This window comes from Oncorhynchus nerka, linkage group LG12 (assembly GCF_034236695.1).
Source record: "Oncorhynchus nerka isolate Pitt River linkage group LG12, Oner_Uvic_2.0, whole genome shotgun sequence".
Taxonomy (NCBI): domain Eukaryota; kingdom Metazoa; phylum Chordata; class Actinopteri; order Salmoniformes; family Salmonidae; genus Oncorhynchus; species Oncorhynchus nerka.
Genome location: NC_088407.1, coordinates 64,571,996 through 64,591,860, shown reverse-complemented (window position 1 = coordinate 64,591,860; position 19,865 = coordinate 64,571,996). Strand labels below are relative to the sequence as shown.

General features: G+C 43.8%; 1 protein-coding gene across 6 annotated transcripts in view; it reads left to right on the top strand.

Annotated features, from left to right (window-relative positions):
* Positions 1-19,865, top strand: part of LOC115138583 (kinesin light chain 1) — a 41,108-nt gene that overhangs the window by 11,141 nt on the left and 10,102 nt on the right. For all 6 annotated transcript variants that reach the window (XM_029675566.2, XM_029675567.2, XM_029675565.2 and 3 more), the window contains exons 2-10: positions 6,520-6,787; positions 7,048-7,278; positions 7,421-7,499; positions 9,062-9,290; positions 9,448-9,535; positions 9,970-10,071; positions 16,675-16,848; positions 16,982-17,081; positions 19,721-19,773. In XM_029675566.2, the coding sequence (XP_029531426.1) occupies positions 6,521-6,787; positions 7,048-7,278; positions 7,421-7,499; positions 9,062-9,290; positions 9,448-9,535; positions 9,970-10,071; positions 16,675-16,848; positions 16,982-17,081; positions 19,721-19,773 (1,323 nt within the window). In that variant the 5' untranslated portion in view covers position 6,520. The remainder of the gene's footprint in view (positions 1-6,519; positions 6,788-7,047; positions 7,279-7,420; positions 7,500-9,061; positions 9,291-9,447; positions 9,536-9,969; positions 10,072-16,674; positions 16,849-16,981; positions 17,082-19,720; positions 19,774-19,865) is intronic.

Below are 19,865 nucleotides of genomic sequence, written 5' to 3'. Positions count from 1 at the left end.
TATCAGTGTGATCGAATGGTTCTTCGTGGACCGATCTCCATGTGGTCTTAGCCCTGTCCAGGTATGCTGCAGGTTGCTCACCTGGGTTGATTGTAAAGGAGGATAAGGTGGCATGGTTTCTTTCTGTAGGGTATGCTCTCCGTAGAACTTCCCATAATCTGGTACGGAAGTGGTCTATGGGCAGTGTTGGGGCCCGCCATCCAAGGTCAGCTGCTGTCATGAGGGCCTCCATGGTTCCGTGGTCGGTGGCTCTTGCTAGAAGTGCTTTCATGTCTCCTAGGCAGAGTTGCAGGCCTGACGTAAATGTCTGCAGTTGAAGTAGCCACGCTGAAGCTCCTCCATGTAAGCTAGGCATCTGTTCCATCAAGGTTGTTAAATCAGTCATTTTCCAGGGCTGGTACTCCAAAGTGTGTGCATCACCTGGTGTCGGTCGCAGGGGCTACTGTCCTGCCATCTCCTGCTCTCGCTCTCTTCTATCAGCAATTCTGGAGGACCGACGGAGTGTTTCGGACCCCATTGATTCGGTAACTTCGGTTACTGTTCCTCTCATTATGCCTTCCACACGGTAGGCTCCCTCTCTGTTGTTATCTTGGTTAGCTATTAGCTCCCTGAGTTCCTTAGCTCGATCTATTGATGATTGCAGCAGCTCCTGCATCTTAGTCACATTTGGAGCTCCCATCGGTGCTGGGGTGAGCACCATGTCAATTTCTTCTTCGTTTTCGATATCCATGTTCTGATGACAGTCCTCCCTATCCGTCTGATAGAAGTGGTTTGAATCTAATCTTGTTTGTAGGTGTCCTCTGGTTTCAGAGGTGTGAGAGTTCATAGAGGAGTATTGTGGTCTCCGTTCCTGGGGGAGACCTCCTGCGCCTGGAGTCCCGGTTTCGAGCTGTTCACATACAATATGGCCACCCGTTATCCCCAGTGTCATTTCCCCTTTTAACTCCCCTTGGTCTATTCTCAGAACTGGAGCCTGTATTGTGGGAGGTGCCCTGGGCAGGAATGGGTTGTGTGACGGGCTCCGGTGATTTTGTCCCTTTGAGTATGGCGGGGGCTGAACTGCCTCCATTGTCAATTGTGGATATAGTGAGGGAGAAGCGGCCTCAGGGGGAGCCGTGGGCAAGTTCTCAGGCAGAGCTTTAACATCCCCCGATGCCACAGTAGCCACGCACATCATGTCTGGTGTGTTTTTTTTTTTTTTTTTTGCTGCACCCTCCTACACTCCTCTATAGCCCATGTTCCTACATTCAATTCTGCTTCTGCCCGCTTTCTCTCTCTAGTCCCTTCCTTCTTGAACCAATGAGCTTAGTTCCTCTCTGTCTCACTTGCCGTTGCTTTCCCTACGTCTTCCAGTAGCTTTTTCTGCATATCTTGGAGATTCCCCCCTGTAGGGGGTCCCCTGCTAAAATAACCTGCTTGTGTCCATTTTAACCGTAATCCTTTCCACACTTTCTCCACTTTCTCATACTGTTCTTTACCTCCCGCTCCATGAATTATACTCTGATCTAAATAATCACTGAATCCGAGTTTGGGTGTGGTGGCTGCAGACATTTTTATCTAATTCGTCTGATAATGTGTATAATGCGTTTATCTAGGTTTTAGTCAGTCCTTTGTGTAGCTTATTCCTATCTTTGTATACTCAGCCCGTCTCTGTTCGAGACCTGGGAATGTACTGTATCACTAGCTCAAAGTTGTCCCATATGCGCCCCCACCCTTGGTCAGATTAGTAATGTAGCGGCAGTTACGTGTGTGCCTCTCCGGCAGTAATTTGAATTTGTTCAGTGATTTATTTAAGTATTTTCTAGAAATGATTCGGCGATTTCCTTTTGGAACAATATATCAGTGAATATATGCGGTTCTATATCAATCGTCAGAGTAATTCTAGCCCTGTAGGAAATATAGAAGAACTAAAAAAAAATGTTCTGCAAATTATTTAAATACTTTCTGTAAATAATTCAGTAACTTCCTTTATGAACTTATCAGTAAATTCAAGCGATTCTATAACAATTGTCAGAACAATTTCAAACTTTAGGCAATATCAACAGCAATGAAAAAAGCGAAAATCAGTGTTTTAGCCCGGCGGCTGTTGCACGGCCATTCGACTACTAAGGTAGCTTTGTCTATCAGCACGTGTGCATAATAGCCCAGTTACCTAGCCCAACCTAGCGGTTTACTCCGCGACAAACGTTTCTCTCAATTTAATTTCCCCAGTCTCAAAATCTCTAGTCAACTCTGGTTATATTATGTTATTGTTTGATGTGCAATGGTCACATCATTCCCGATCTCTGTCTAGTGGAACGCCAAACTTACACATCCTACATCCACTCGACTACACCTCTCACATAACCTGTTAAATAGTAGACAGCTTTTTAATAGGGCATTTTTCATGCAGATTCATTCAATCCAACCACACCTCAACAAGACCTATTCGTTATCAATAGGACATTTTACTTGCAGATTCGGTTAATCTATAATTCAACTATAACCACACTTCCACAAGACCTATTTGATCGTACACAACGTATCAATAGGACATTTTACATGCAGATTCGGTTAATCTATAATTCAACGATAACCACACCTCCACAAGACCTATTCGATCGTACACAACGTATCAATAGGACATTTTACATGCAGATTCGGTTCATCTATCATTTAACTATAACCACACCTCCACAAGACCTATTCGATAGTACACAACGTATCAATAGGACATTTTACATGCAGATTCGGTTCATCTATCACCACATTCATTCGTATGAAATTCTCATTGAATTTCCAACATTCATAATCGTGTCCGTTACATGTTAAAACACAGCCTCTATTTAACGTCACCTCTATACACAACCTAATATATTTATAATTAGGACAGTTTTCTATGCAGATTTCAGAACAAATAGGGTCCCAGGAGGAATCTAACACATTGGTCAATCACGATTCACACATTCCTATTAAAATAACACAGTATAGGCCAATTATTTAAAAATAAAAATCTTTCAAAACAAGATATCTTTAATCAATGCCTTCTTATGTAAAAAATTATTTGGCAACGATTCATACTCACGCCCAGTACTTTCTGATCAAAATTTGGTTTAGGCTAAGATACAATATGCAGATTTCGATTTAACAGGCTTTGCTTACCTTTTTAAGTAGAGCGCTCTGATCAGATTTTCTGAGGCAAGATGAATGGCTGATTTTCTCCTGGTTCGGTCACTCTTCCGTCTGATTCGAACCGGATGATTTGTCTCGCCTCTCACACCAATTTATCATAGATCGAATTCAGGAATAACCATCCTCTGCTACCAAGTTTGTTAGTGTTTAAATATTGGAGAGTTGAGACCAAATCAGGGACGCTGGACAGAGTGGATTTCAGTTGTAACAAAAGACAGTTTTAATGAGTCAAAGATATCTTGTCCCGCAGTTTTACATGCACGGATCTAGTTCATATAACTCGGCAAGGAGTCAGGTGAAAAAGAGACCTTATACAAAGGTTACATTCATTTTTATACATATAATAAAGTAGGTGGAGTCTTGTCGTTTTGGTCTTCTGACTGGTCACAAAGAGTTGGAGGCGGGCCTTGCTCTAGCCAGAGCGGGCCCCATTGGTGCATAGCAGAGTCTTGTTCTCTGAGCTCCCTGACCAGATAGAGATGGGGGGTAAGGTGTGTGTGTTCATGCAAGAAGGTATTTGTGTGTCAGGAAATCTGATACAGGAGAGCAGAGGGGGTCGTGAAAGAAGAGAACAGAGGGGGTCAGTTTTATGGCTGGGTGTATGTGTTCTTGCGATGGAATGTCTTTGTTTCCTGGGGTGGTAAGACAACAGAGCTGAGGGGGGTAGTTTTAGGGGGGTAGTGAGCTGGTTCCTGTTTTAGCAGGGGTAAGTAAGATGACTTGAGTCAGGCGGTTTGGCTTGGCGCTGTATAATATATGAGCTATGTGTATGAATGTTTACATATATATATATATGACAGTTGGGACAAGCATGTATTGGCAGGCAAGCAGCAGAAGGACAAGCAGGCTACTATTCCCCATCGTTAATCAGTGCAATTTTGACGACCAACTATCTGAAAATGTTTGAAAGGTTTTATCTAATTCCCTTGTTAGATTTGAGCTAATCTTGCTCTGGCTAGCATTCGTTGTTGATCTTGTTGTTGATGTGCGTAACTGAGGGGGGAGAGCCTACCTTTTTTCATGGTTGTTTGATCCATAGGACTGTAAAGTTCCCAAATGTAAGAGGACTGGTATTTACACTACCGTTCAAAAGTTTGGGGTCACTAAAAAAATTTTTGTCCATTTTTAAAGTAACATAAAATTGATCAGAAATACAGTGTAGACATTGTTAATGTTGTAAATGACTACTGTAGCTAGAAACGGCTGATTTTTTAAAAATGGAATATCTACATAGGTGTACAGAGTAGAGGTCAACCGAGTTTGATTTTTGAACACAGATACCGATTTATTGGAGTACCAAAAAAAGCCGAATCCGATTAATCGGCTGATTATTATTTTTATTTAATTTTTTAAAATGTATTTGTAATAACAATTACAACAATACTGAATGAACCCTTTTATTTTAGCTTAATATAATACATAAATAAAATCAATTTAGTCTCAAATAAATAATGAAACATGTTCAATTTGGTTTAAATAATGCAAAAACACAGTGTTGGAGAAGTAAAAGTGCAATATGTGCCATGTAAAATAGCTAATGTTTAAGTTCCTTGCTCAGAACATGAGAACATATGAAAGCTGGTGGTTCAATATTCCAAATTCTTCAATATTCCCAGTTAAGAAGTTTTAGGTTGTAGTTATTATAGGAATTATGACGCGTCGACTAGTTCTCTCTCTACCATTTGTATTTCATATACCTTTGACTATTGGATGTTCTTATAGTCACTTTAGTATTTCCATCCTTATCTTGGGAATTGATAGGCTTGAAGTCATTAACAGCACTGTGCTTCAAGCATTGCTAAGAGCTGCTCGCAAACGCAAATGCTGCCTACCACCGCTGTAAGATTGCTCTATCAAATATCAAACCATAGACTTAATTATAATAAACACACACATACGAGCCTTTGATAATTTAATATGGTTATATCTGGAAACTATCATTTCGAAAACAAAAAGTTTATTCTTTCAGTGAAATTCGGAACCATTTCGTATTTTGTTGAATGGGTGGCAACCCTAAGTCTAAATATCGCTGTTACATTGCACAAACTTCAATGTTAAGTCATAATTATGTAAAATTCTGGCAAATTAATTACGGTCTTTGTTAGGAAGAAACACAGTTCGCAACGAGCCAGGCGACCCAAACTGCTGCATGTACCCTGACTTTGCTTGCACTGAGCACAAGAGAAGCGACACAATTTCCCTAGTTAATATTGCCTGCTAACATGCATTTATTTTAACTTAATATGCAGGTAAAAAAAAAAAACTTATTTGTATTGATTTTAAGAAAGGCATTGATGTTTATGGTTAGGTACATTTGTGCTACAATTGTGCTTTATATGCAATGCAGGACAAGCTAGTTAATCTAGTAATATCATCAACCATGTGTAGTTAACTAGTGATTATGTGAAGATAAAAAAAATGTATAAGATAAGTTTAATGCTAGCTAGCAACTTTACCTGGCTCATTGCAGCCACAAGGCCTGTATGTGTGTCATTGGTTGATAAGCACGCTTTGTTCAACAAAACTAGTGATTTCCCCGATGCAGACACACGGAGGAGCATATTGATTGAGATGGGCTAGACGAAAGTGGATGTTGGAAAGGCTGTCTGATGATAAAATGTAATACCCCGCCCAGCCGTGAGGACAGAAGTTGTTTTTAAAATATTTATTTATTTTTTAAATTTACCCCTTTTTCTCCCCAATTTCGTGTTATCCAATTGTTTTTTAGTAGCTACTATCTTGTCTCATCGCTACAACTCCCGTACAGGCTCGGGAGAGACGAAGGTTGAAAGTCATGCGTCCTCCGATACACAACCCAACCAAGCCGCACTGCTTCTTAACACAGCGCCATCCAACCCGGAAGCCAGCCGCACCAATGTGTCGGAGGAAACACAGTGCACCTGGCAACCTTGGTTAGCGCGCACTGCGCCCGGCCCGCCACAGGAGTCGCTGGTGAGCCGATGAGACAAGGATTTCCTTCCCGGCAAACCCTCCCTAACCCAGACGACGCTAGGCCAATTGTGCGTCACCCCACGGACCTCCCGGTTACGACAGAGCCTGGGCGCGAACCCAGAGTCTCTGGTGGCACAGCTAGCGTTGCAGTACAGTGCCCTTAACCACTGCACCACCCGGGAGGCCCTGGACAGAAGTTATTTTAAGCAAAAGTGTCTGAGTCTCTAACACAATGGATACAGTCAAATGTAAAATGTAAATGTAAACAAATATAGTGTAGGGCTAATGAATTTAGCGACACTGAATTAAAGGGACAGCATATTTATAATGTACTTAGGCCAGGGTATCTGTACTTCTGACAACTAAATCCATTCCTCTTCTCTGTGTCTGGTACAGGATGCGTGAGAACATGTCCACCATGGTGTGTTTGAAGGAGGAGGAAGACCCTGGGGAGAAGCTGTCCCAGGATGAGATCATCTCCAGGACCAAGCAGGTGATCCAGGGCCTGGAGGCTCTGAAGCAGGAGCACAACTCTATCTTGGAGGGCTTGCTGGGCACGCTGCGCTGCCTGAAGCAGGAAAACCAGGGTGTCCTGGTGGAGGAGAAGTCTCTCATGATCCGCAAGTCCCTGGAGATGCTGGAGCTGGGCCTGGGCGAGGCACAGGTCAGTACACTGTTTGTCTGCTACACACCTCTGGACCTGGGGGAGCTGGAGATAGAGCCCTCTGGGATCTGATCGAATTAACCTGCAAATTAGACAGCTAGATGGAGAACCCACAGCCACCTACTACTTCAATGGTCTGAGTGTCAGTAAACTAGACTGAAACAGAGGATTATCCATTAATTTACCTCCAGTGTTCTCAGTGTTCTTCCTCGACCCCTTGCCTCACCACTACCCCTGTTCCCCTGCTGTGTTTGTCCCAGGTGATGATGGCGCTGTCGGGCCACCTGAGCTCTGTGGAGTCGGAGAAGCAGAAGCTGCGGGCACAGGTTCGTCGGCTGTGCCAGGAGAACCAGTGGCTGAGGGACGAACTGGCGGGCACCCAGCAGAAGCTGCAGAAGAGTGAGCAGAGCGTGGCTCAGCTGGAGGAGGAGAAGAAACACCTGGAGTTCATGAACCAGCTCAAGAAGTACGACGAGGATCTGTCGCCATCGGTGAGTTAACCCACACCATACACAACATGCCCACGCGCAAGCAGGCTGATGCAAACACACACACACCCCACTGCTTTTCATCTGCCTGGTTTACTCTAAATGACAATAACAATCATCTGCCCTCTCTGTTTTCCTCTGTTAGGAGGAGAAGGACTCTGACTCCAGTAAAGAGAATCTGGATGATCTGTTCCCAGACGACCAGGATGACCAACCTCCTGGCAGTGAGTGTCTTCTTCATATCCCCATGTCTCTCCGTTCCACCCCTCCCATTCTCTCTCCTCATTCCCACTTTCCCACCCCACTCCCTCAATACATTGACTGGTCCCTCTTTAACTACTTTCTCCTCCTGTTGGTCTGAAAGGCCTGATCACTTTGAGCTTTACAGTGCTATTAGACAGAGCTGGTTGAGTGTGGAAGCAGGCCAAATGGAAATGGACCCAGTTAGCCAGATCACACAGGCATCAGGTTGGGTTCACTCTAGCAACCAGCATTTATAGGAGAGGATCTGAGGCACAGAGACAGACAACCACTCCCCATTTAAGCAGATCATTATGGACAAAATTAAACAAAAGGGATCCTACGTACATTACCATATCGTATAATGATCCCACACAGAACCACATCCAACAAAGGAAGTAAGACATATCAGTACATATCTACATTAGTGCACTTTAAATCTTTGCAATTTGGTACATCTCCAGGAATTGCTCCACCGCATAGAGAGCTAATGAGATGCAGATAGGGCTGTGGAGGAGGGAGGGAGATGGGAGCAGGATCTCTAGTCCTTTGTTGTGTTTGTATTGGGGATATTATTACTTTATTTTAATCTGTGTTTCTGAGGGGGGAGAGAGAGGGAAAGAGAGGATCAAAGGGAAGAGTGGGTAGTGCCAGGAAGCTCTCCAGAGAGCGGGGGAGGAACACATCATCAAATGATCCTGAGTATGCTCACATTAATCCAGCTGCCGCATGAAGCAGAGCTGACTGAGATAGCCTTCTGTGTCTGTATGACATGGTCCTGGGCTGGTACTGTTGTAGTGAAGTGGGTTAGACTCCTCTACTGTCCTGACTGCTACCTCCTTGATAGGCTCTTAGGTCCCTATCAGTGCGGTGCTGGAGTTGGTGCAATGGGCCCTGGCTAAAGGTGGATTGTATGTTTTTACATAGTTGCTGTGTGTGCACTGCTTTTTCAAGTGGATATCTTTGGTTTGGCCATGCATGTCGATAGGATTCGTCACTCTAGTGCGAGTCGACTGAACACCTGGGATCAGTTTTTTCCGGCGAGACATTTTTGATACTTCCTGTGTAGGGCCAGGATGATATCAGTATCTAAATATTTTTCCCGTGGCAAAAATGAAAACACGAAGCAGACCAAACTTTTTTGTCCTTTAAAAACCTGCTGTATGTAAAATATTGGGTTCTTTAGCTTGGAAAGTAAATGTGACTCTAGATGACAACATAATGTTTGTTTCCAACATCACGGCTGTTTTCCTAAAGAAGTGAAATCCACTGCATTTTGTTTCCTTGTGGGGATTCTAACTAGTATCGCCATACTGGTATCATACCGGCCCTTTTCCTGTGTGGTGGAGAGTGTTCTTACTGCAGAGGACAACTCCTTCTTCAGCCCACTGTCCCTCCTTGAGAGGTGATACAGAGCTGTGGGCGTCTAATGAGACACTTCCAGTGTCTGTTTCTCCAGTCCAACATTAATAGTGTGTGTTTGACTGAATAGTCCATGTGAGTAATTGATATGTTAACCCCTCGCCCCCCTGCTCTGTGTCTCCAGTCCAGCAGCCCCACGGTAGTGCAGCAGCAGCAGCAGCCCAGCAGGGAGGCTATGAGATCCCGGCCCGCCTTAGGACCCTTCACAACCTGGTGATCCAGTACGCCTCCCAGGGCCGCTACGAGGTGGCCGTGCCCCTCTGCAAACAGGCCCTGGAGGACCTGGAGAAGACCTCCGGACACAACCACCCGGACGTGGCCACCATGCTCAACATCCTGGCCCTGGTCTACAGGTCAGCTTGGAAGAGGGGCTCTGGGGTGGGGATGGTTGGTATTCGGTGTGAATCAATTGTAGTCATTATACTACACTGGTAATTGACCTCATTGTCAGAGAAACAATGTTAACATGCTCCATGGCTTCTCTCTCTCTTTCTCGTTCTCCTCTTTCAGGGACCAGAATAAATACAAAGAGGCAGCCAACCTGCTGAACGACGCCCTGGCCATCAGGGAGAAGACTCTGGGCAGGGACCATCCAGCGGTGAGTGATGTTTCTCATCAATCTCTGTGTCTCAGCAGTATGTCTGTAACCAGCCAGGCAGGCAGGTCCACTAACTGTGTCGACCCCAACAGGCTTGTGTCTCTGACTCTCCCTGGACATCCAGTTCCCTCAGTGCAGACTCAGAGCAGCAGAGGTTAGGCTCTCTATCCCCTTTCAGCCTCCATGTGGGCTGAGTGATGTGCACGTTGTGGAGATTCATCCTGCTGATTTGGGATATAATTACAGAGCAGTAATCACTTCCAGTTTCCCCTGTTTGTCTTCCTCTCGTCGGTCGGTCACACCTCTAATTCACCAAATCAATTGCACTCTGCTGCCATGTCTTGCAGTCACTCACTACTACACACGGGCACAGATGATTGAGGCTATCTCAAGCATGATCTTTTTATATTACTGTGTGTGTGTGTCTGTCTCAGGTGGCTGCTACACTCAACAACCTGGCTGTGCTCTACGGGAAACGGGGGAAGTACAAGGAAGCGGAGCCCCTTTGCAAGCGGGCTCTGGAGATCCGGGAGAAGGTGGGTCAGAGGGCATATGTCACCACAAGGCATTGTGGGTATGGAGTGCTAATACTGCAGAATCATCTGGATTCCTGCTCCTCTCCAAGTAAATCATGCTCAAGTTTCAAAGGACTTTTCAGTTCTTTGGAAAGTTTTCTTCTTTGTCAAACATTTTAAAAAATGTTTTACTTATCTTCTGTGTATGTTCCCGCCTGTAATCACCCCCTCCTCTCCCAAGCCTCCCTATAGTTTTGTGTTGTTCAGAGGAACTCTGACTTTGGAGAGAGTTGAGTCCTGGAAGGGGTTCATGATATTTGACTGTGCAGAATTTGATGTTTATAAAGGAGAAGCTCAGCAGTCCTAGAGATGCAGTGCTGTCTCTCTATTTATCCATCTCCCTTTCTGTTTCGCGTTCTCTCTCTTTCTCGCCCTGTGCCTTTTCCCCTCATGCTCCCTCTGTGCTAAGATTGACATGTCGACTCCTGTGCTGGAGAGCACAGAGCTTAAGGACAGCTGAGACATTTGATTTATATTATCCACTTCAACTCTGATAAAGCTCTCTCTCAAGGTTAGAGATTTGCCACCCAGCTTTCGCAACAGAGGAAGGAAGACAGCTTTGCTGATGCAGGAGGAATTTTCCTGGCAGTTTTTTCTTTTTATAGCTTTTGCTTTTCCCACTGTATGAGCTGCCTGAGTCCTTGGTTTATCCCTATGGGTGAAGACTAGAAGGAGGAGGCGGACGGAGGGTCTCTCTCTACAGAGTACCCCAGTAACAGGCACTAACCCTGGCTCGAATTCAAAGGCATCACTCTCCTCAATAAAACTCAATCAATATATCACCCAGACCTTGCTGTCTTGTATTGAAATCGTATACTTTTAATGATGTTTACAGTAAACTCTTCAAATTTACCTAGAAACTTCACAGGAGAGAGGAGGAGTGAGATTTGTACACATCCAGCAGCACAGGTTGCTTTGAAAACCTCTTACTATTGATCATTCAGACAGAAACCATCAATCAGAGAGACTCTAATCTACCTCATCAGTAAGCCTCTGTCAGTCACTGCATAGAAGGGAGGGAAGGGCACTCTTTCCCTGCTAATGAGCAGTGTGTCTCACTCCTAACTCCCAGTCTCTCTCTGTGTCTCTCTGAGTCAGACAGAGAGACAGCGTTAGCCCTCTGCTCCATTCTCTGTCCTCACCCAACCCATTTGTGATGCCTCTCCTCCAGCTCTGCTCTGACTTCACCCTCTTATTCTCTTATGATATTTAGCCTAGCCAGTAAACAAAGGACAGAAGTGAGATTGTTCTTCAATCCAAAGTAATGGGGATGGCGTCCAGTGTTTTCCATAAGCACCGGCTGTCGGCTAATCAGCCGGTTACAGACCCATTTTCAGCCAGCTACATTTTCCACTTCTTCATTTGAACTAGGCTACTTTTCATTTAAAAGTTTGAATTTGCTAGTCCGTCGAGCCCTCTCCCGCTAAAATGAACTATATGCATCTTCTAGCGATCTATTGATGGGACAGGTGCCTGTCGTTCACAAAGCGAGCAATGACAGGGAAACGCAGCAGAGAGGAAGAGGCGAAGCGAGAGGTTTCAATCGCGCCAAAATATATCCGGAATAAGCCCGGTACGTTTCTATGGGCTTATGGTGGACCTAAGCTTGTCGCCTGCCTTTCCGCCTTTGGGACAACGACTCCAATTGTTAGGGTGGAGACATGAGTATCTTGTCATTATATCCAGATCTCTGGTTGCAGTCAAATTCCTTTACATGGAGGAGGGAGAGGAAGCATGAAGCTCGTGAATATGCACGTCCCATGTAATGTAAAGTGCGTCCGGAAAGTATTCAGACCCCTTGACTTTTCACATTTTGTTACGTTAGCCTAAAATGGATTAAATTAGTCCCCCCCCCATCAATCTAAACACAATACCCCATAATGACAAAGCAAAAACAGGTTTTTAGAATAGTTTTTTACATTTTAATACATTTGAAAACAATCACAGTTACATATGTATTCAGACCCTTTATTCAGTACTTTGTTGAAGCACATTTGGCAGTTATTACAGCCTTGAGTCTTCTTGAGTATATGACGCTACAAGCTTGGCACACCTGTATTTGGGGAGTTTCTTCCATTCTTCTCTGCAGATCCTCAAGCTCTGTCAGGTTGAATGGGGAGCGTCGCTGCACAGCTATTTTCAGGTCTCTCCAGAGATGTTTAATCAGAATTTAGTCCGGGCTCTGGCTGGGCCACTCAGGGACATTCAGAGACTTGTCCCGAAGCCACCCCTTTGTTGTCTCGGCTGTGTGCTTAGGGTTGTTGTCCTGTTGGAAGGTGAACCTTCGTTCCAGTCTGAGGTACTGAGCGCTCTGGAGCAGGTTTTCATCAAGGAGCTCTGTACTTTGAGCCTTTCCTTTTTTTCTTCGATCCTCACCAGAGTCCTAGTCCCTGCCGCTGAAAAACATCCCCACAGCATGATCTTGCCACCACCATGCTTCACCGAAGGGAGGGTGCCAGGTTTATGCCAGACGTGACTCTTGGCATTCAGGCCAAATAGTTCAATCTTGGTTTCATCAGACCAGAGCATCTTGTTTCTCATGGTCAGAGTCCTTTAGGTTCCTTTTGGCAAACTCCAAGTGGGCTGACATTTGCCTTTTACTGAAGAGTGGCCTCTGTCTGGCCAATAGCGTAAAGGCCTGATTGGTAGAGTGCTGCAGAGATGGTTGTCCATCTCCTCAGAGGAACCCTGGCGCTCTAGGAAGAGTCTTGGTGGTTCCAAACTTCTTCCATTTAAGAATGATGGAGGCCACTGTGTTCTTGGGGACCTTCAATGCTGCCGAAATATTTTGGTACCCTTCCCCATATCTGTGCCTCGACACATTCCTGTCTCGAAGCTCTACGGACAATTCTTCTACCTCATGGCTTGGTTTTTGCTCTGATATGCACTGTCAACTGTGGGACCTTATATAGATAGGTGTGTGTGCTTTTCCAAATCATTTCCAATCAATTGAATTTACAACAGATGGACTTCAATCAAGTTGTAGAAACATCTCAAGGATGATCAATGGAAACAGGATGTACCTGAGCTTAATTTCAAGTTTCATAGCAAGGTTCTGAATACTTATGTAAATGAGGCATTTCTGTTTTTTTTATTTTTAATACATTTGCAAATATATCTAAACCTGTTTTTGCATTGTGTGTGTGTAGGTTGAGCTTTTTTTTATTAAAACAAAAAAATCAATTTTAGAATAAGGCTGTAACGTAATAAAATGTGGAAAAACGGAAACCTGGAAAACTATCCTTTAATTTGTTTTCAAAATATTGTGGGCTGTTTACTTCATTTTTCTGTTTTAATAAAATACAGTACCAGTCAAACGTTTGGGCTCCTACTCATTCAATCATGTTTTATTTTTTACTATTGTCTACATTGAAGAATCATAGTGAAGACATCAAACTATGAAATATCACATTGAATCATGTAGTAAGCAAAGAAGTGTTAAACAAATCAAAATACATTTTAGATTTTAGGCTCTTCAAAGTAGCTTTGCACACTCTTGGCCCTCTCTCAACCAGGTTCATGAGCAATGCTTTTCCAACAGTCTTGATGGAGTTGCACATATGCTGAGCACTTGTTCGCTGCTTTGCCTTCACTCTGCGGTCCAACTCATCCCAAACCATCTCAATTGGATTGAGGTCGGGTGATTGTGGAGGCCAGGTCATCTGATGCAGCACTCAATCACTCTCCTCCTTGGTCAAATAGCCCTTGCACAGCCTGGAGGTGTGTTTTGGGTCCTTTGTCCTGTTGAAAAACAAATGATAGTCCCACTAAGCGCAAACCAGATGGGATGGCGTATCACTGCAGAATGCTGTGGTAGCCATGATGGTTAAGTGTTTCTTGAATTTTAAATAAATCACTGATAGTGTCACCAGCAGAGCACCATCACACCACCACCTCCATGGTTCACTGTGGGAACCACGCATGCGGAGATCATACGTTCACCTACTCTGCGTCTCACAAAGACACAAAGATCTCATTTGGACTCATCAGACTCGTGTTGCTCGTGTTTCTTGGCCCAAGAAGGTCTCTTCTTATTGGTGTCCTTTAGCAGTGGTTTCTTTGTAGCATCTCGACCATGAAGGCCTGATTTCACAGTCTCCTCTGAACAGTTGATGTCGTCTGAACATTTATTTTGGCTGCATTCTGAGGCTGGTAACTAATGAACTTATCCTCTGCAGCAGAGGTAATTCTGGGTCTTCCTTTCCTGTGGCGGTCTTCTTAAGAGCCAGTTTCATCATAGCGCCTGATTTGTTTGAAGTTCTTGACATTTTCCAGATTGACTGACCTTCATGTCTTAAAATAATGGACTGTTTCTCTTTCCTTATTTGAGCTGTTCTTGCCATAATATGGACTTAGCCCTATTTGGTAAAAGACCATCTTCTGTATAACACCCCTACCTTGTCACAACACAAGAAAGACATTTCACAAATTAACTTAACATTTTTTTGTTCATTTAACCTTCAACTAGGCAAGTCAGTTAAGAACAAATTCTTAATTACAATGACGGCCTACCGGTTTCGGTTACTGGCCTAACGCTTTAACCACTAAGCTACCTGCCACCCCAAAGGTACACCTGTTAATTGAAATGCATTCCAGGTGACTACCTCATGAGGCTGGTTGAGAGAATTCTAAGAGTGCTGTCATCAATGCAAAGGGTGACTATTTTAATTTGTTTAACATTTTTTTGGTTACTACATGATTCCATATGTGTTATTTCATAGTTTTTATGTCTTCACTATTATTCTACAATGTAGAAAATTATAAAAAAATAAAGAAAAACCCTTGAATGAGTAGGTGTGTCCAAACCTGGTACTGTACATAATATGAAGAACAAACATTGTGGCAATTCATATCTTGCATTAAAACTGTAAATAAGCCTTTAATCTCAAGAGAAGACTGTTAAAGGTGTAATGTTGTCTTACTTTAAAATAGTCCTGGTCATATAGACTTAGATAATATAATATTCCAGTAGTTAAAATGTTAAAAGTCATGTATTTCTACACAATGCCACAACACATTTTTCCGATATGAGAGGTAAACAATTTTGCTTTGTATTTCAGATGGAAAATTGAATCTGAAATACACTATCCCTTTCTTTCCAAAACACTTGAGCGTTCCGTCTCTGATCAACTTTCTCATTATCTCTCCTTATCTCTCTCTGAACTATCTTTTTGACCATAACCGGTCAAGTTTCAAGACGGGTCAATCAACCAAGGCTGCTCTCTTCTGTGTCACGGAGACTCTCCTCACTGCCAAAGTTGACACACTCTCCTCTGTTCTCATCCTCCTAGATCTATCTCCTGCGTTTGACACTGTGAAACATCAGATCCTCCACTCAACCCTCTCAGGGTTGGACGTCTCAGGCTCTCCACACTGCCAAATCTGACTCTCTCTGTTCTCATCCTCCTAGATCTATCCGCTGTCTTCGACACTGAACCATTAGATCCTCCTCTCCACCCTCTCAGGGCTGGGCGTCTCAGGCACTGCACACTCTTGGATTGCATCCTACCTGGCCCTCCTACAAGGGGATGTGGATCTGTGTCTGCGCCACATACTCTCACTACTGGTGTCCCACAGGGCTCGGTTCTAGCAGTGACTCGCTCCTGCAGGTTCATGCTCTACAACATCCGCAGAGTACAACCCTACCTCACACAGGAAGTGGCGCAGGTCCTACTCCAGGCAATTGTCCTCTCCCGTCTGGACTACTGCAACTCGCTGTTGGCTGGGCTCCCCGCTTGTGCCATCAAACCCCTGCAACTTATCCAGAATGCTGCAGCCGGCCTGGTTTTCAAACTTTCCAAGTTCTGTCACCCCGCTCCTCCGCACACGCCACTGTCTTCCAGTTGAAGCTCGCATCCACAACAAGACCATGGTGCTTACCTATGGAACACAAGAGGAACTGCCCCTCCCTACCTTCCTACACCCCAATGCGAGCACTTCGGTCTGCCACTTCAAAAAAAAAAAAATTATAATAATTTCTATGTCTGTGATATGTGGTTGTCCCCTATCTAGTTATCTTAAGATGAATGCACTAACTTTAAAACGCTCTGGATAAGAGCGTCTGCTAAACGACTAAAATGGGGTGGCAGGGTAGCCTAGTGGTTAGTGTTGGACTAGTAACTTAAAGGTTGCAAGTTCAAATCCCCGAGCTGACCAGGTACAAATCTGTCGTTCTGCCCACTGTTCATTGAAAATAAGAATTTGTTCTTAAACTGACTTGCCTAGTTAAATAAAGGTAAAAAAAAAAAAAAATGGAATCAAGGCATTAGAATGTTTTGATGGAATTAAAGCATTTGAATGTACCAGAGGCCACCAAAATAGAGCTCCTTCTGCAAAAAAAGGAATTTACCCACTGGGGAAAGAAAAAAAAACGGCCCAGAGATGCCTGGCTGGCTACTTTTTCTATTTGGCTACTCTATGTACTTGTGGAAAACACCGGCCGTCTCTTTTTGTTGTGATAAACTCCTTTCTTGCCCCCTTACTTTGAGAAGCTGACCCATTATTGCTTTATTGCCCACTGTTTTGTTATATTTACATGGCCTCCCCATCTCACCTCCTGTCCAGGTTCTGGGTAAGGACCACCCAGACGTTGCCAAGCAGCTGAACAACCTTGCCCTGCTGTGTCAGAACCAGGGCAAGTATGAGGAGGTGGAGTACTACTACCAGCGGGCCCTGGAGATCTACCAGACCAAACTGGGCCCTGACGACCCCAATGTGGCCAAGACCAAAAACAATCTGGTAAGAGGGTCACATAGAGGGGTTAAGAGATTACTGGCTTTGAAAAATGACTGCACATTTTCTAATGAGTTATGAGAAGATTTTCTTACTTTTTTAAGATCATATTCTTACATTCTCTCTCTTCCTCTCCAAGGCATCCTGTTACCTGAAGCAGGGGAAGTTCAAGCAGGCTGAAACTCTGTACAAAGAGATCCTTACCCGCGCACATGAGAGGGAGTTTGGCTCCGTAGACGGTAAGACACTCTCTCACAAAGCATATGTTTTGCTATCTTTGTGGGGCCACCATTAAATTGATTTCCATTCAAAATTATATTTCTCTAAAACCTAACTCCTAAACCTAACCCCCAAACCTAACATAGCCTTTGTCCTTGTGGGGACCTGGGAAATGTCCCCACGAGTGAGAATTTTCCTTGTTTTACTATATTTGTGGTGATTTCTGGTACGGACACACACACACACACACACACACCCAATCTATTGTTTGATGGGCGCCCGAGTGGTTCAGTGGTCTAAGGCACTGCATCTCAGTGCAAGAGGCAACACGAGTCCAGGCTGCATCACTTCCGGCCGTGATTGGGAGTCCCGTAGGGCGGTGCACACCGGCCCAGAGTTGTCCCGGTTTGGCCAGGGTAGGCCGTTATTGTAAATAAGAATTTGTTCTTAACTGACTCGCCTAGTTAACCTTTCTGGGATTGTTCGGGACATAAGCGTCCCACCTCGCCAACAGCCAGTGAAATTGCAGTGCGCCAAATTCAAAACAACAGAAATCTCCTAATTAAAATTCCTCAACTACACAAGTATTTTACACCATTTTAAAGATATACTTCTCGTTAGTCCAACCACAGTGTTTTTGGGGGGGCGAAAGCAGAACATATCATTATGTTAGGTCAGCAACTAGTCACAGAAAGCAACCAAAGAGAGGTGTCGCAAAAAGCAGAAATATAGATCAAATTAATCACTAACCTTTGACGATCTTCATCAAATGACACTCCCAGGACTCAATGTTACACAATACATGTATGTTTTGTTCGATCAAGTTCATATTTATATCCAAAAACCTCAGTTTACATTGGTGCCATGTTCAGAAATGCCTCAAACATCCAGAGAAATTGCAGAGCCACATCAAATAACAGAAATACTCATAAACTTTGATGAAAGATACATGTTTTTACATAGAATTAAAGATAAACTTGTTCTTAATGCAATCGCTGTGTTAGATTTCAAAAAAGCTTTATGCCAAAAGCACAATATTCATTAATCTGAGAACAGGTTCAGCCAAAAAAGCAAGCCATACAGTTACCCGCCAAATTGTGGAGTCAACAAAAGTCATAAATAGCATTATAAATCTTCACTTACCTTTGCTGATCTTCGTCGGAATGCACTCCCAGGATTCCCACTTCCACAAATGTTTGTTTTGTTCGATTACGTCCATATTTATGTCCAAATACCTCAGTTTTGTTTGCGCGTTTAGTTCACTATTCCAAAGGCACAATGCGCGAGCGCAAAATCCACACGAAAAGTCAGAGTTCCATTACAGTTTGTAGAAACATGTCAAACGATGTTTACAATCAATCGTTAGGGTCTTTTTATAATAAATCTTCAATAATATTCCAACCGGACAATAGCGTATTCATTACAGAGGAAAAAAGAAGGAACGGCCCGCCCTCGTGACCGCGCAGTAATCAACCTATTGGCCTCGGCCTAATTCACTTGTTGAAACAGCTCTTATTCGACACCCTTCCACAATAAATCAAATCAAATCAAATTTATTTATATAGCCCTTCGTACATCAGCTGATATCTCAAAGTGCTGTACAGAAACCCAGCCTAAAACCCCAAACAGCAAGCAATGCAGGTGTAGAAGCACGGTGGCTAGGAAAAACTCCCTAGAAAGGCCAAAACCTAGGAAGAAACCTAGAGAGGAACCAGGCTATGTGGGGTGGCCAGTCCTCTTCTGTCTGTGCCGGGTGGAGATTATAACAGAACATGGCCAAGATGTTCAAATGTTCATAAATGACCAGCATGGTCGAATAATAATAAGGCAGAACAGTTGAAACTGGAGCAGCAGCACAGTCAGGTGGAAGTTGAAACTGGAGCAGCAGCATGGCCAGGTGGACTGGGGACAGCAAGGAGTCATCATGTCAGGTAGTCCTGGGGCATGGTTCTAGGGCTCAGGTCAGTTGAAACTGGAACAGCAGCATGGCCAGGTGGACTGGGGACAGCAATGCGATGGTAAAAAAAAAACATGCCCTGTTAAGAACTCTTTTTATTTGTTAAAATATTTTTTATATATATTGACTTTCAATGTCCATAGAAGCCTCAAACAACTTTCTAAAGACTGTTGACATCTGCTGGAAGCCTTGGGAAGTGCAATCTGACCCCATAGACACAGCATATTGGATAGGCAATCACTTAAATGAAACTACAAACCTCAGATTTCCCACTTCCTGGTTGGATTTTTCTCGGGTTTTCGCCTGCCATATGAGTTCTGTTAAACTCACAGACATCATTCAAACAGTTTTAGAAACTTCAGTGTCCAATACTACTAATAATATGCATATATTAGCATCTGGGACAGAGTAGCAGGCAGTTTACTCTGGGCACCTTATTCATCCAAGCTACTCAATACTGCCCCCCTGTCACCAAGAAGTTAAATAATAAATACATGTAAAAGTTCATGCTTTCAGGCTGCTGTCATCATTTTAGTGGAAATGCGCTTCTGAAAACAACAGTGACCTTTCAGTTGAATGTTCTAATACTTTGAGCCAGACCAGGTTGAGCACCCTGCTGCCTGGGTGACTGCCTGAATGTCTGTCAATATCTTTTTGGACCTGCATGTGTCTGATTGTTGTTTTTGGTCTCTGGCTCTGCAGATGAGAACAAACCCATTTGGATGCATGCTGAGGAGAGAGAGGAACAGAGCAAGGTGAGAGTGTGTGTTTGTGAGGGGGATGATAGAGGGTCCACTTTCACTAATGGCCATGGCATGGCATGTGTCACTACTGACTTGTGGCTGAA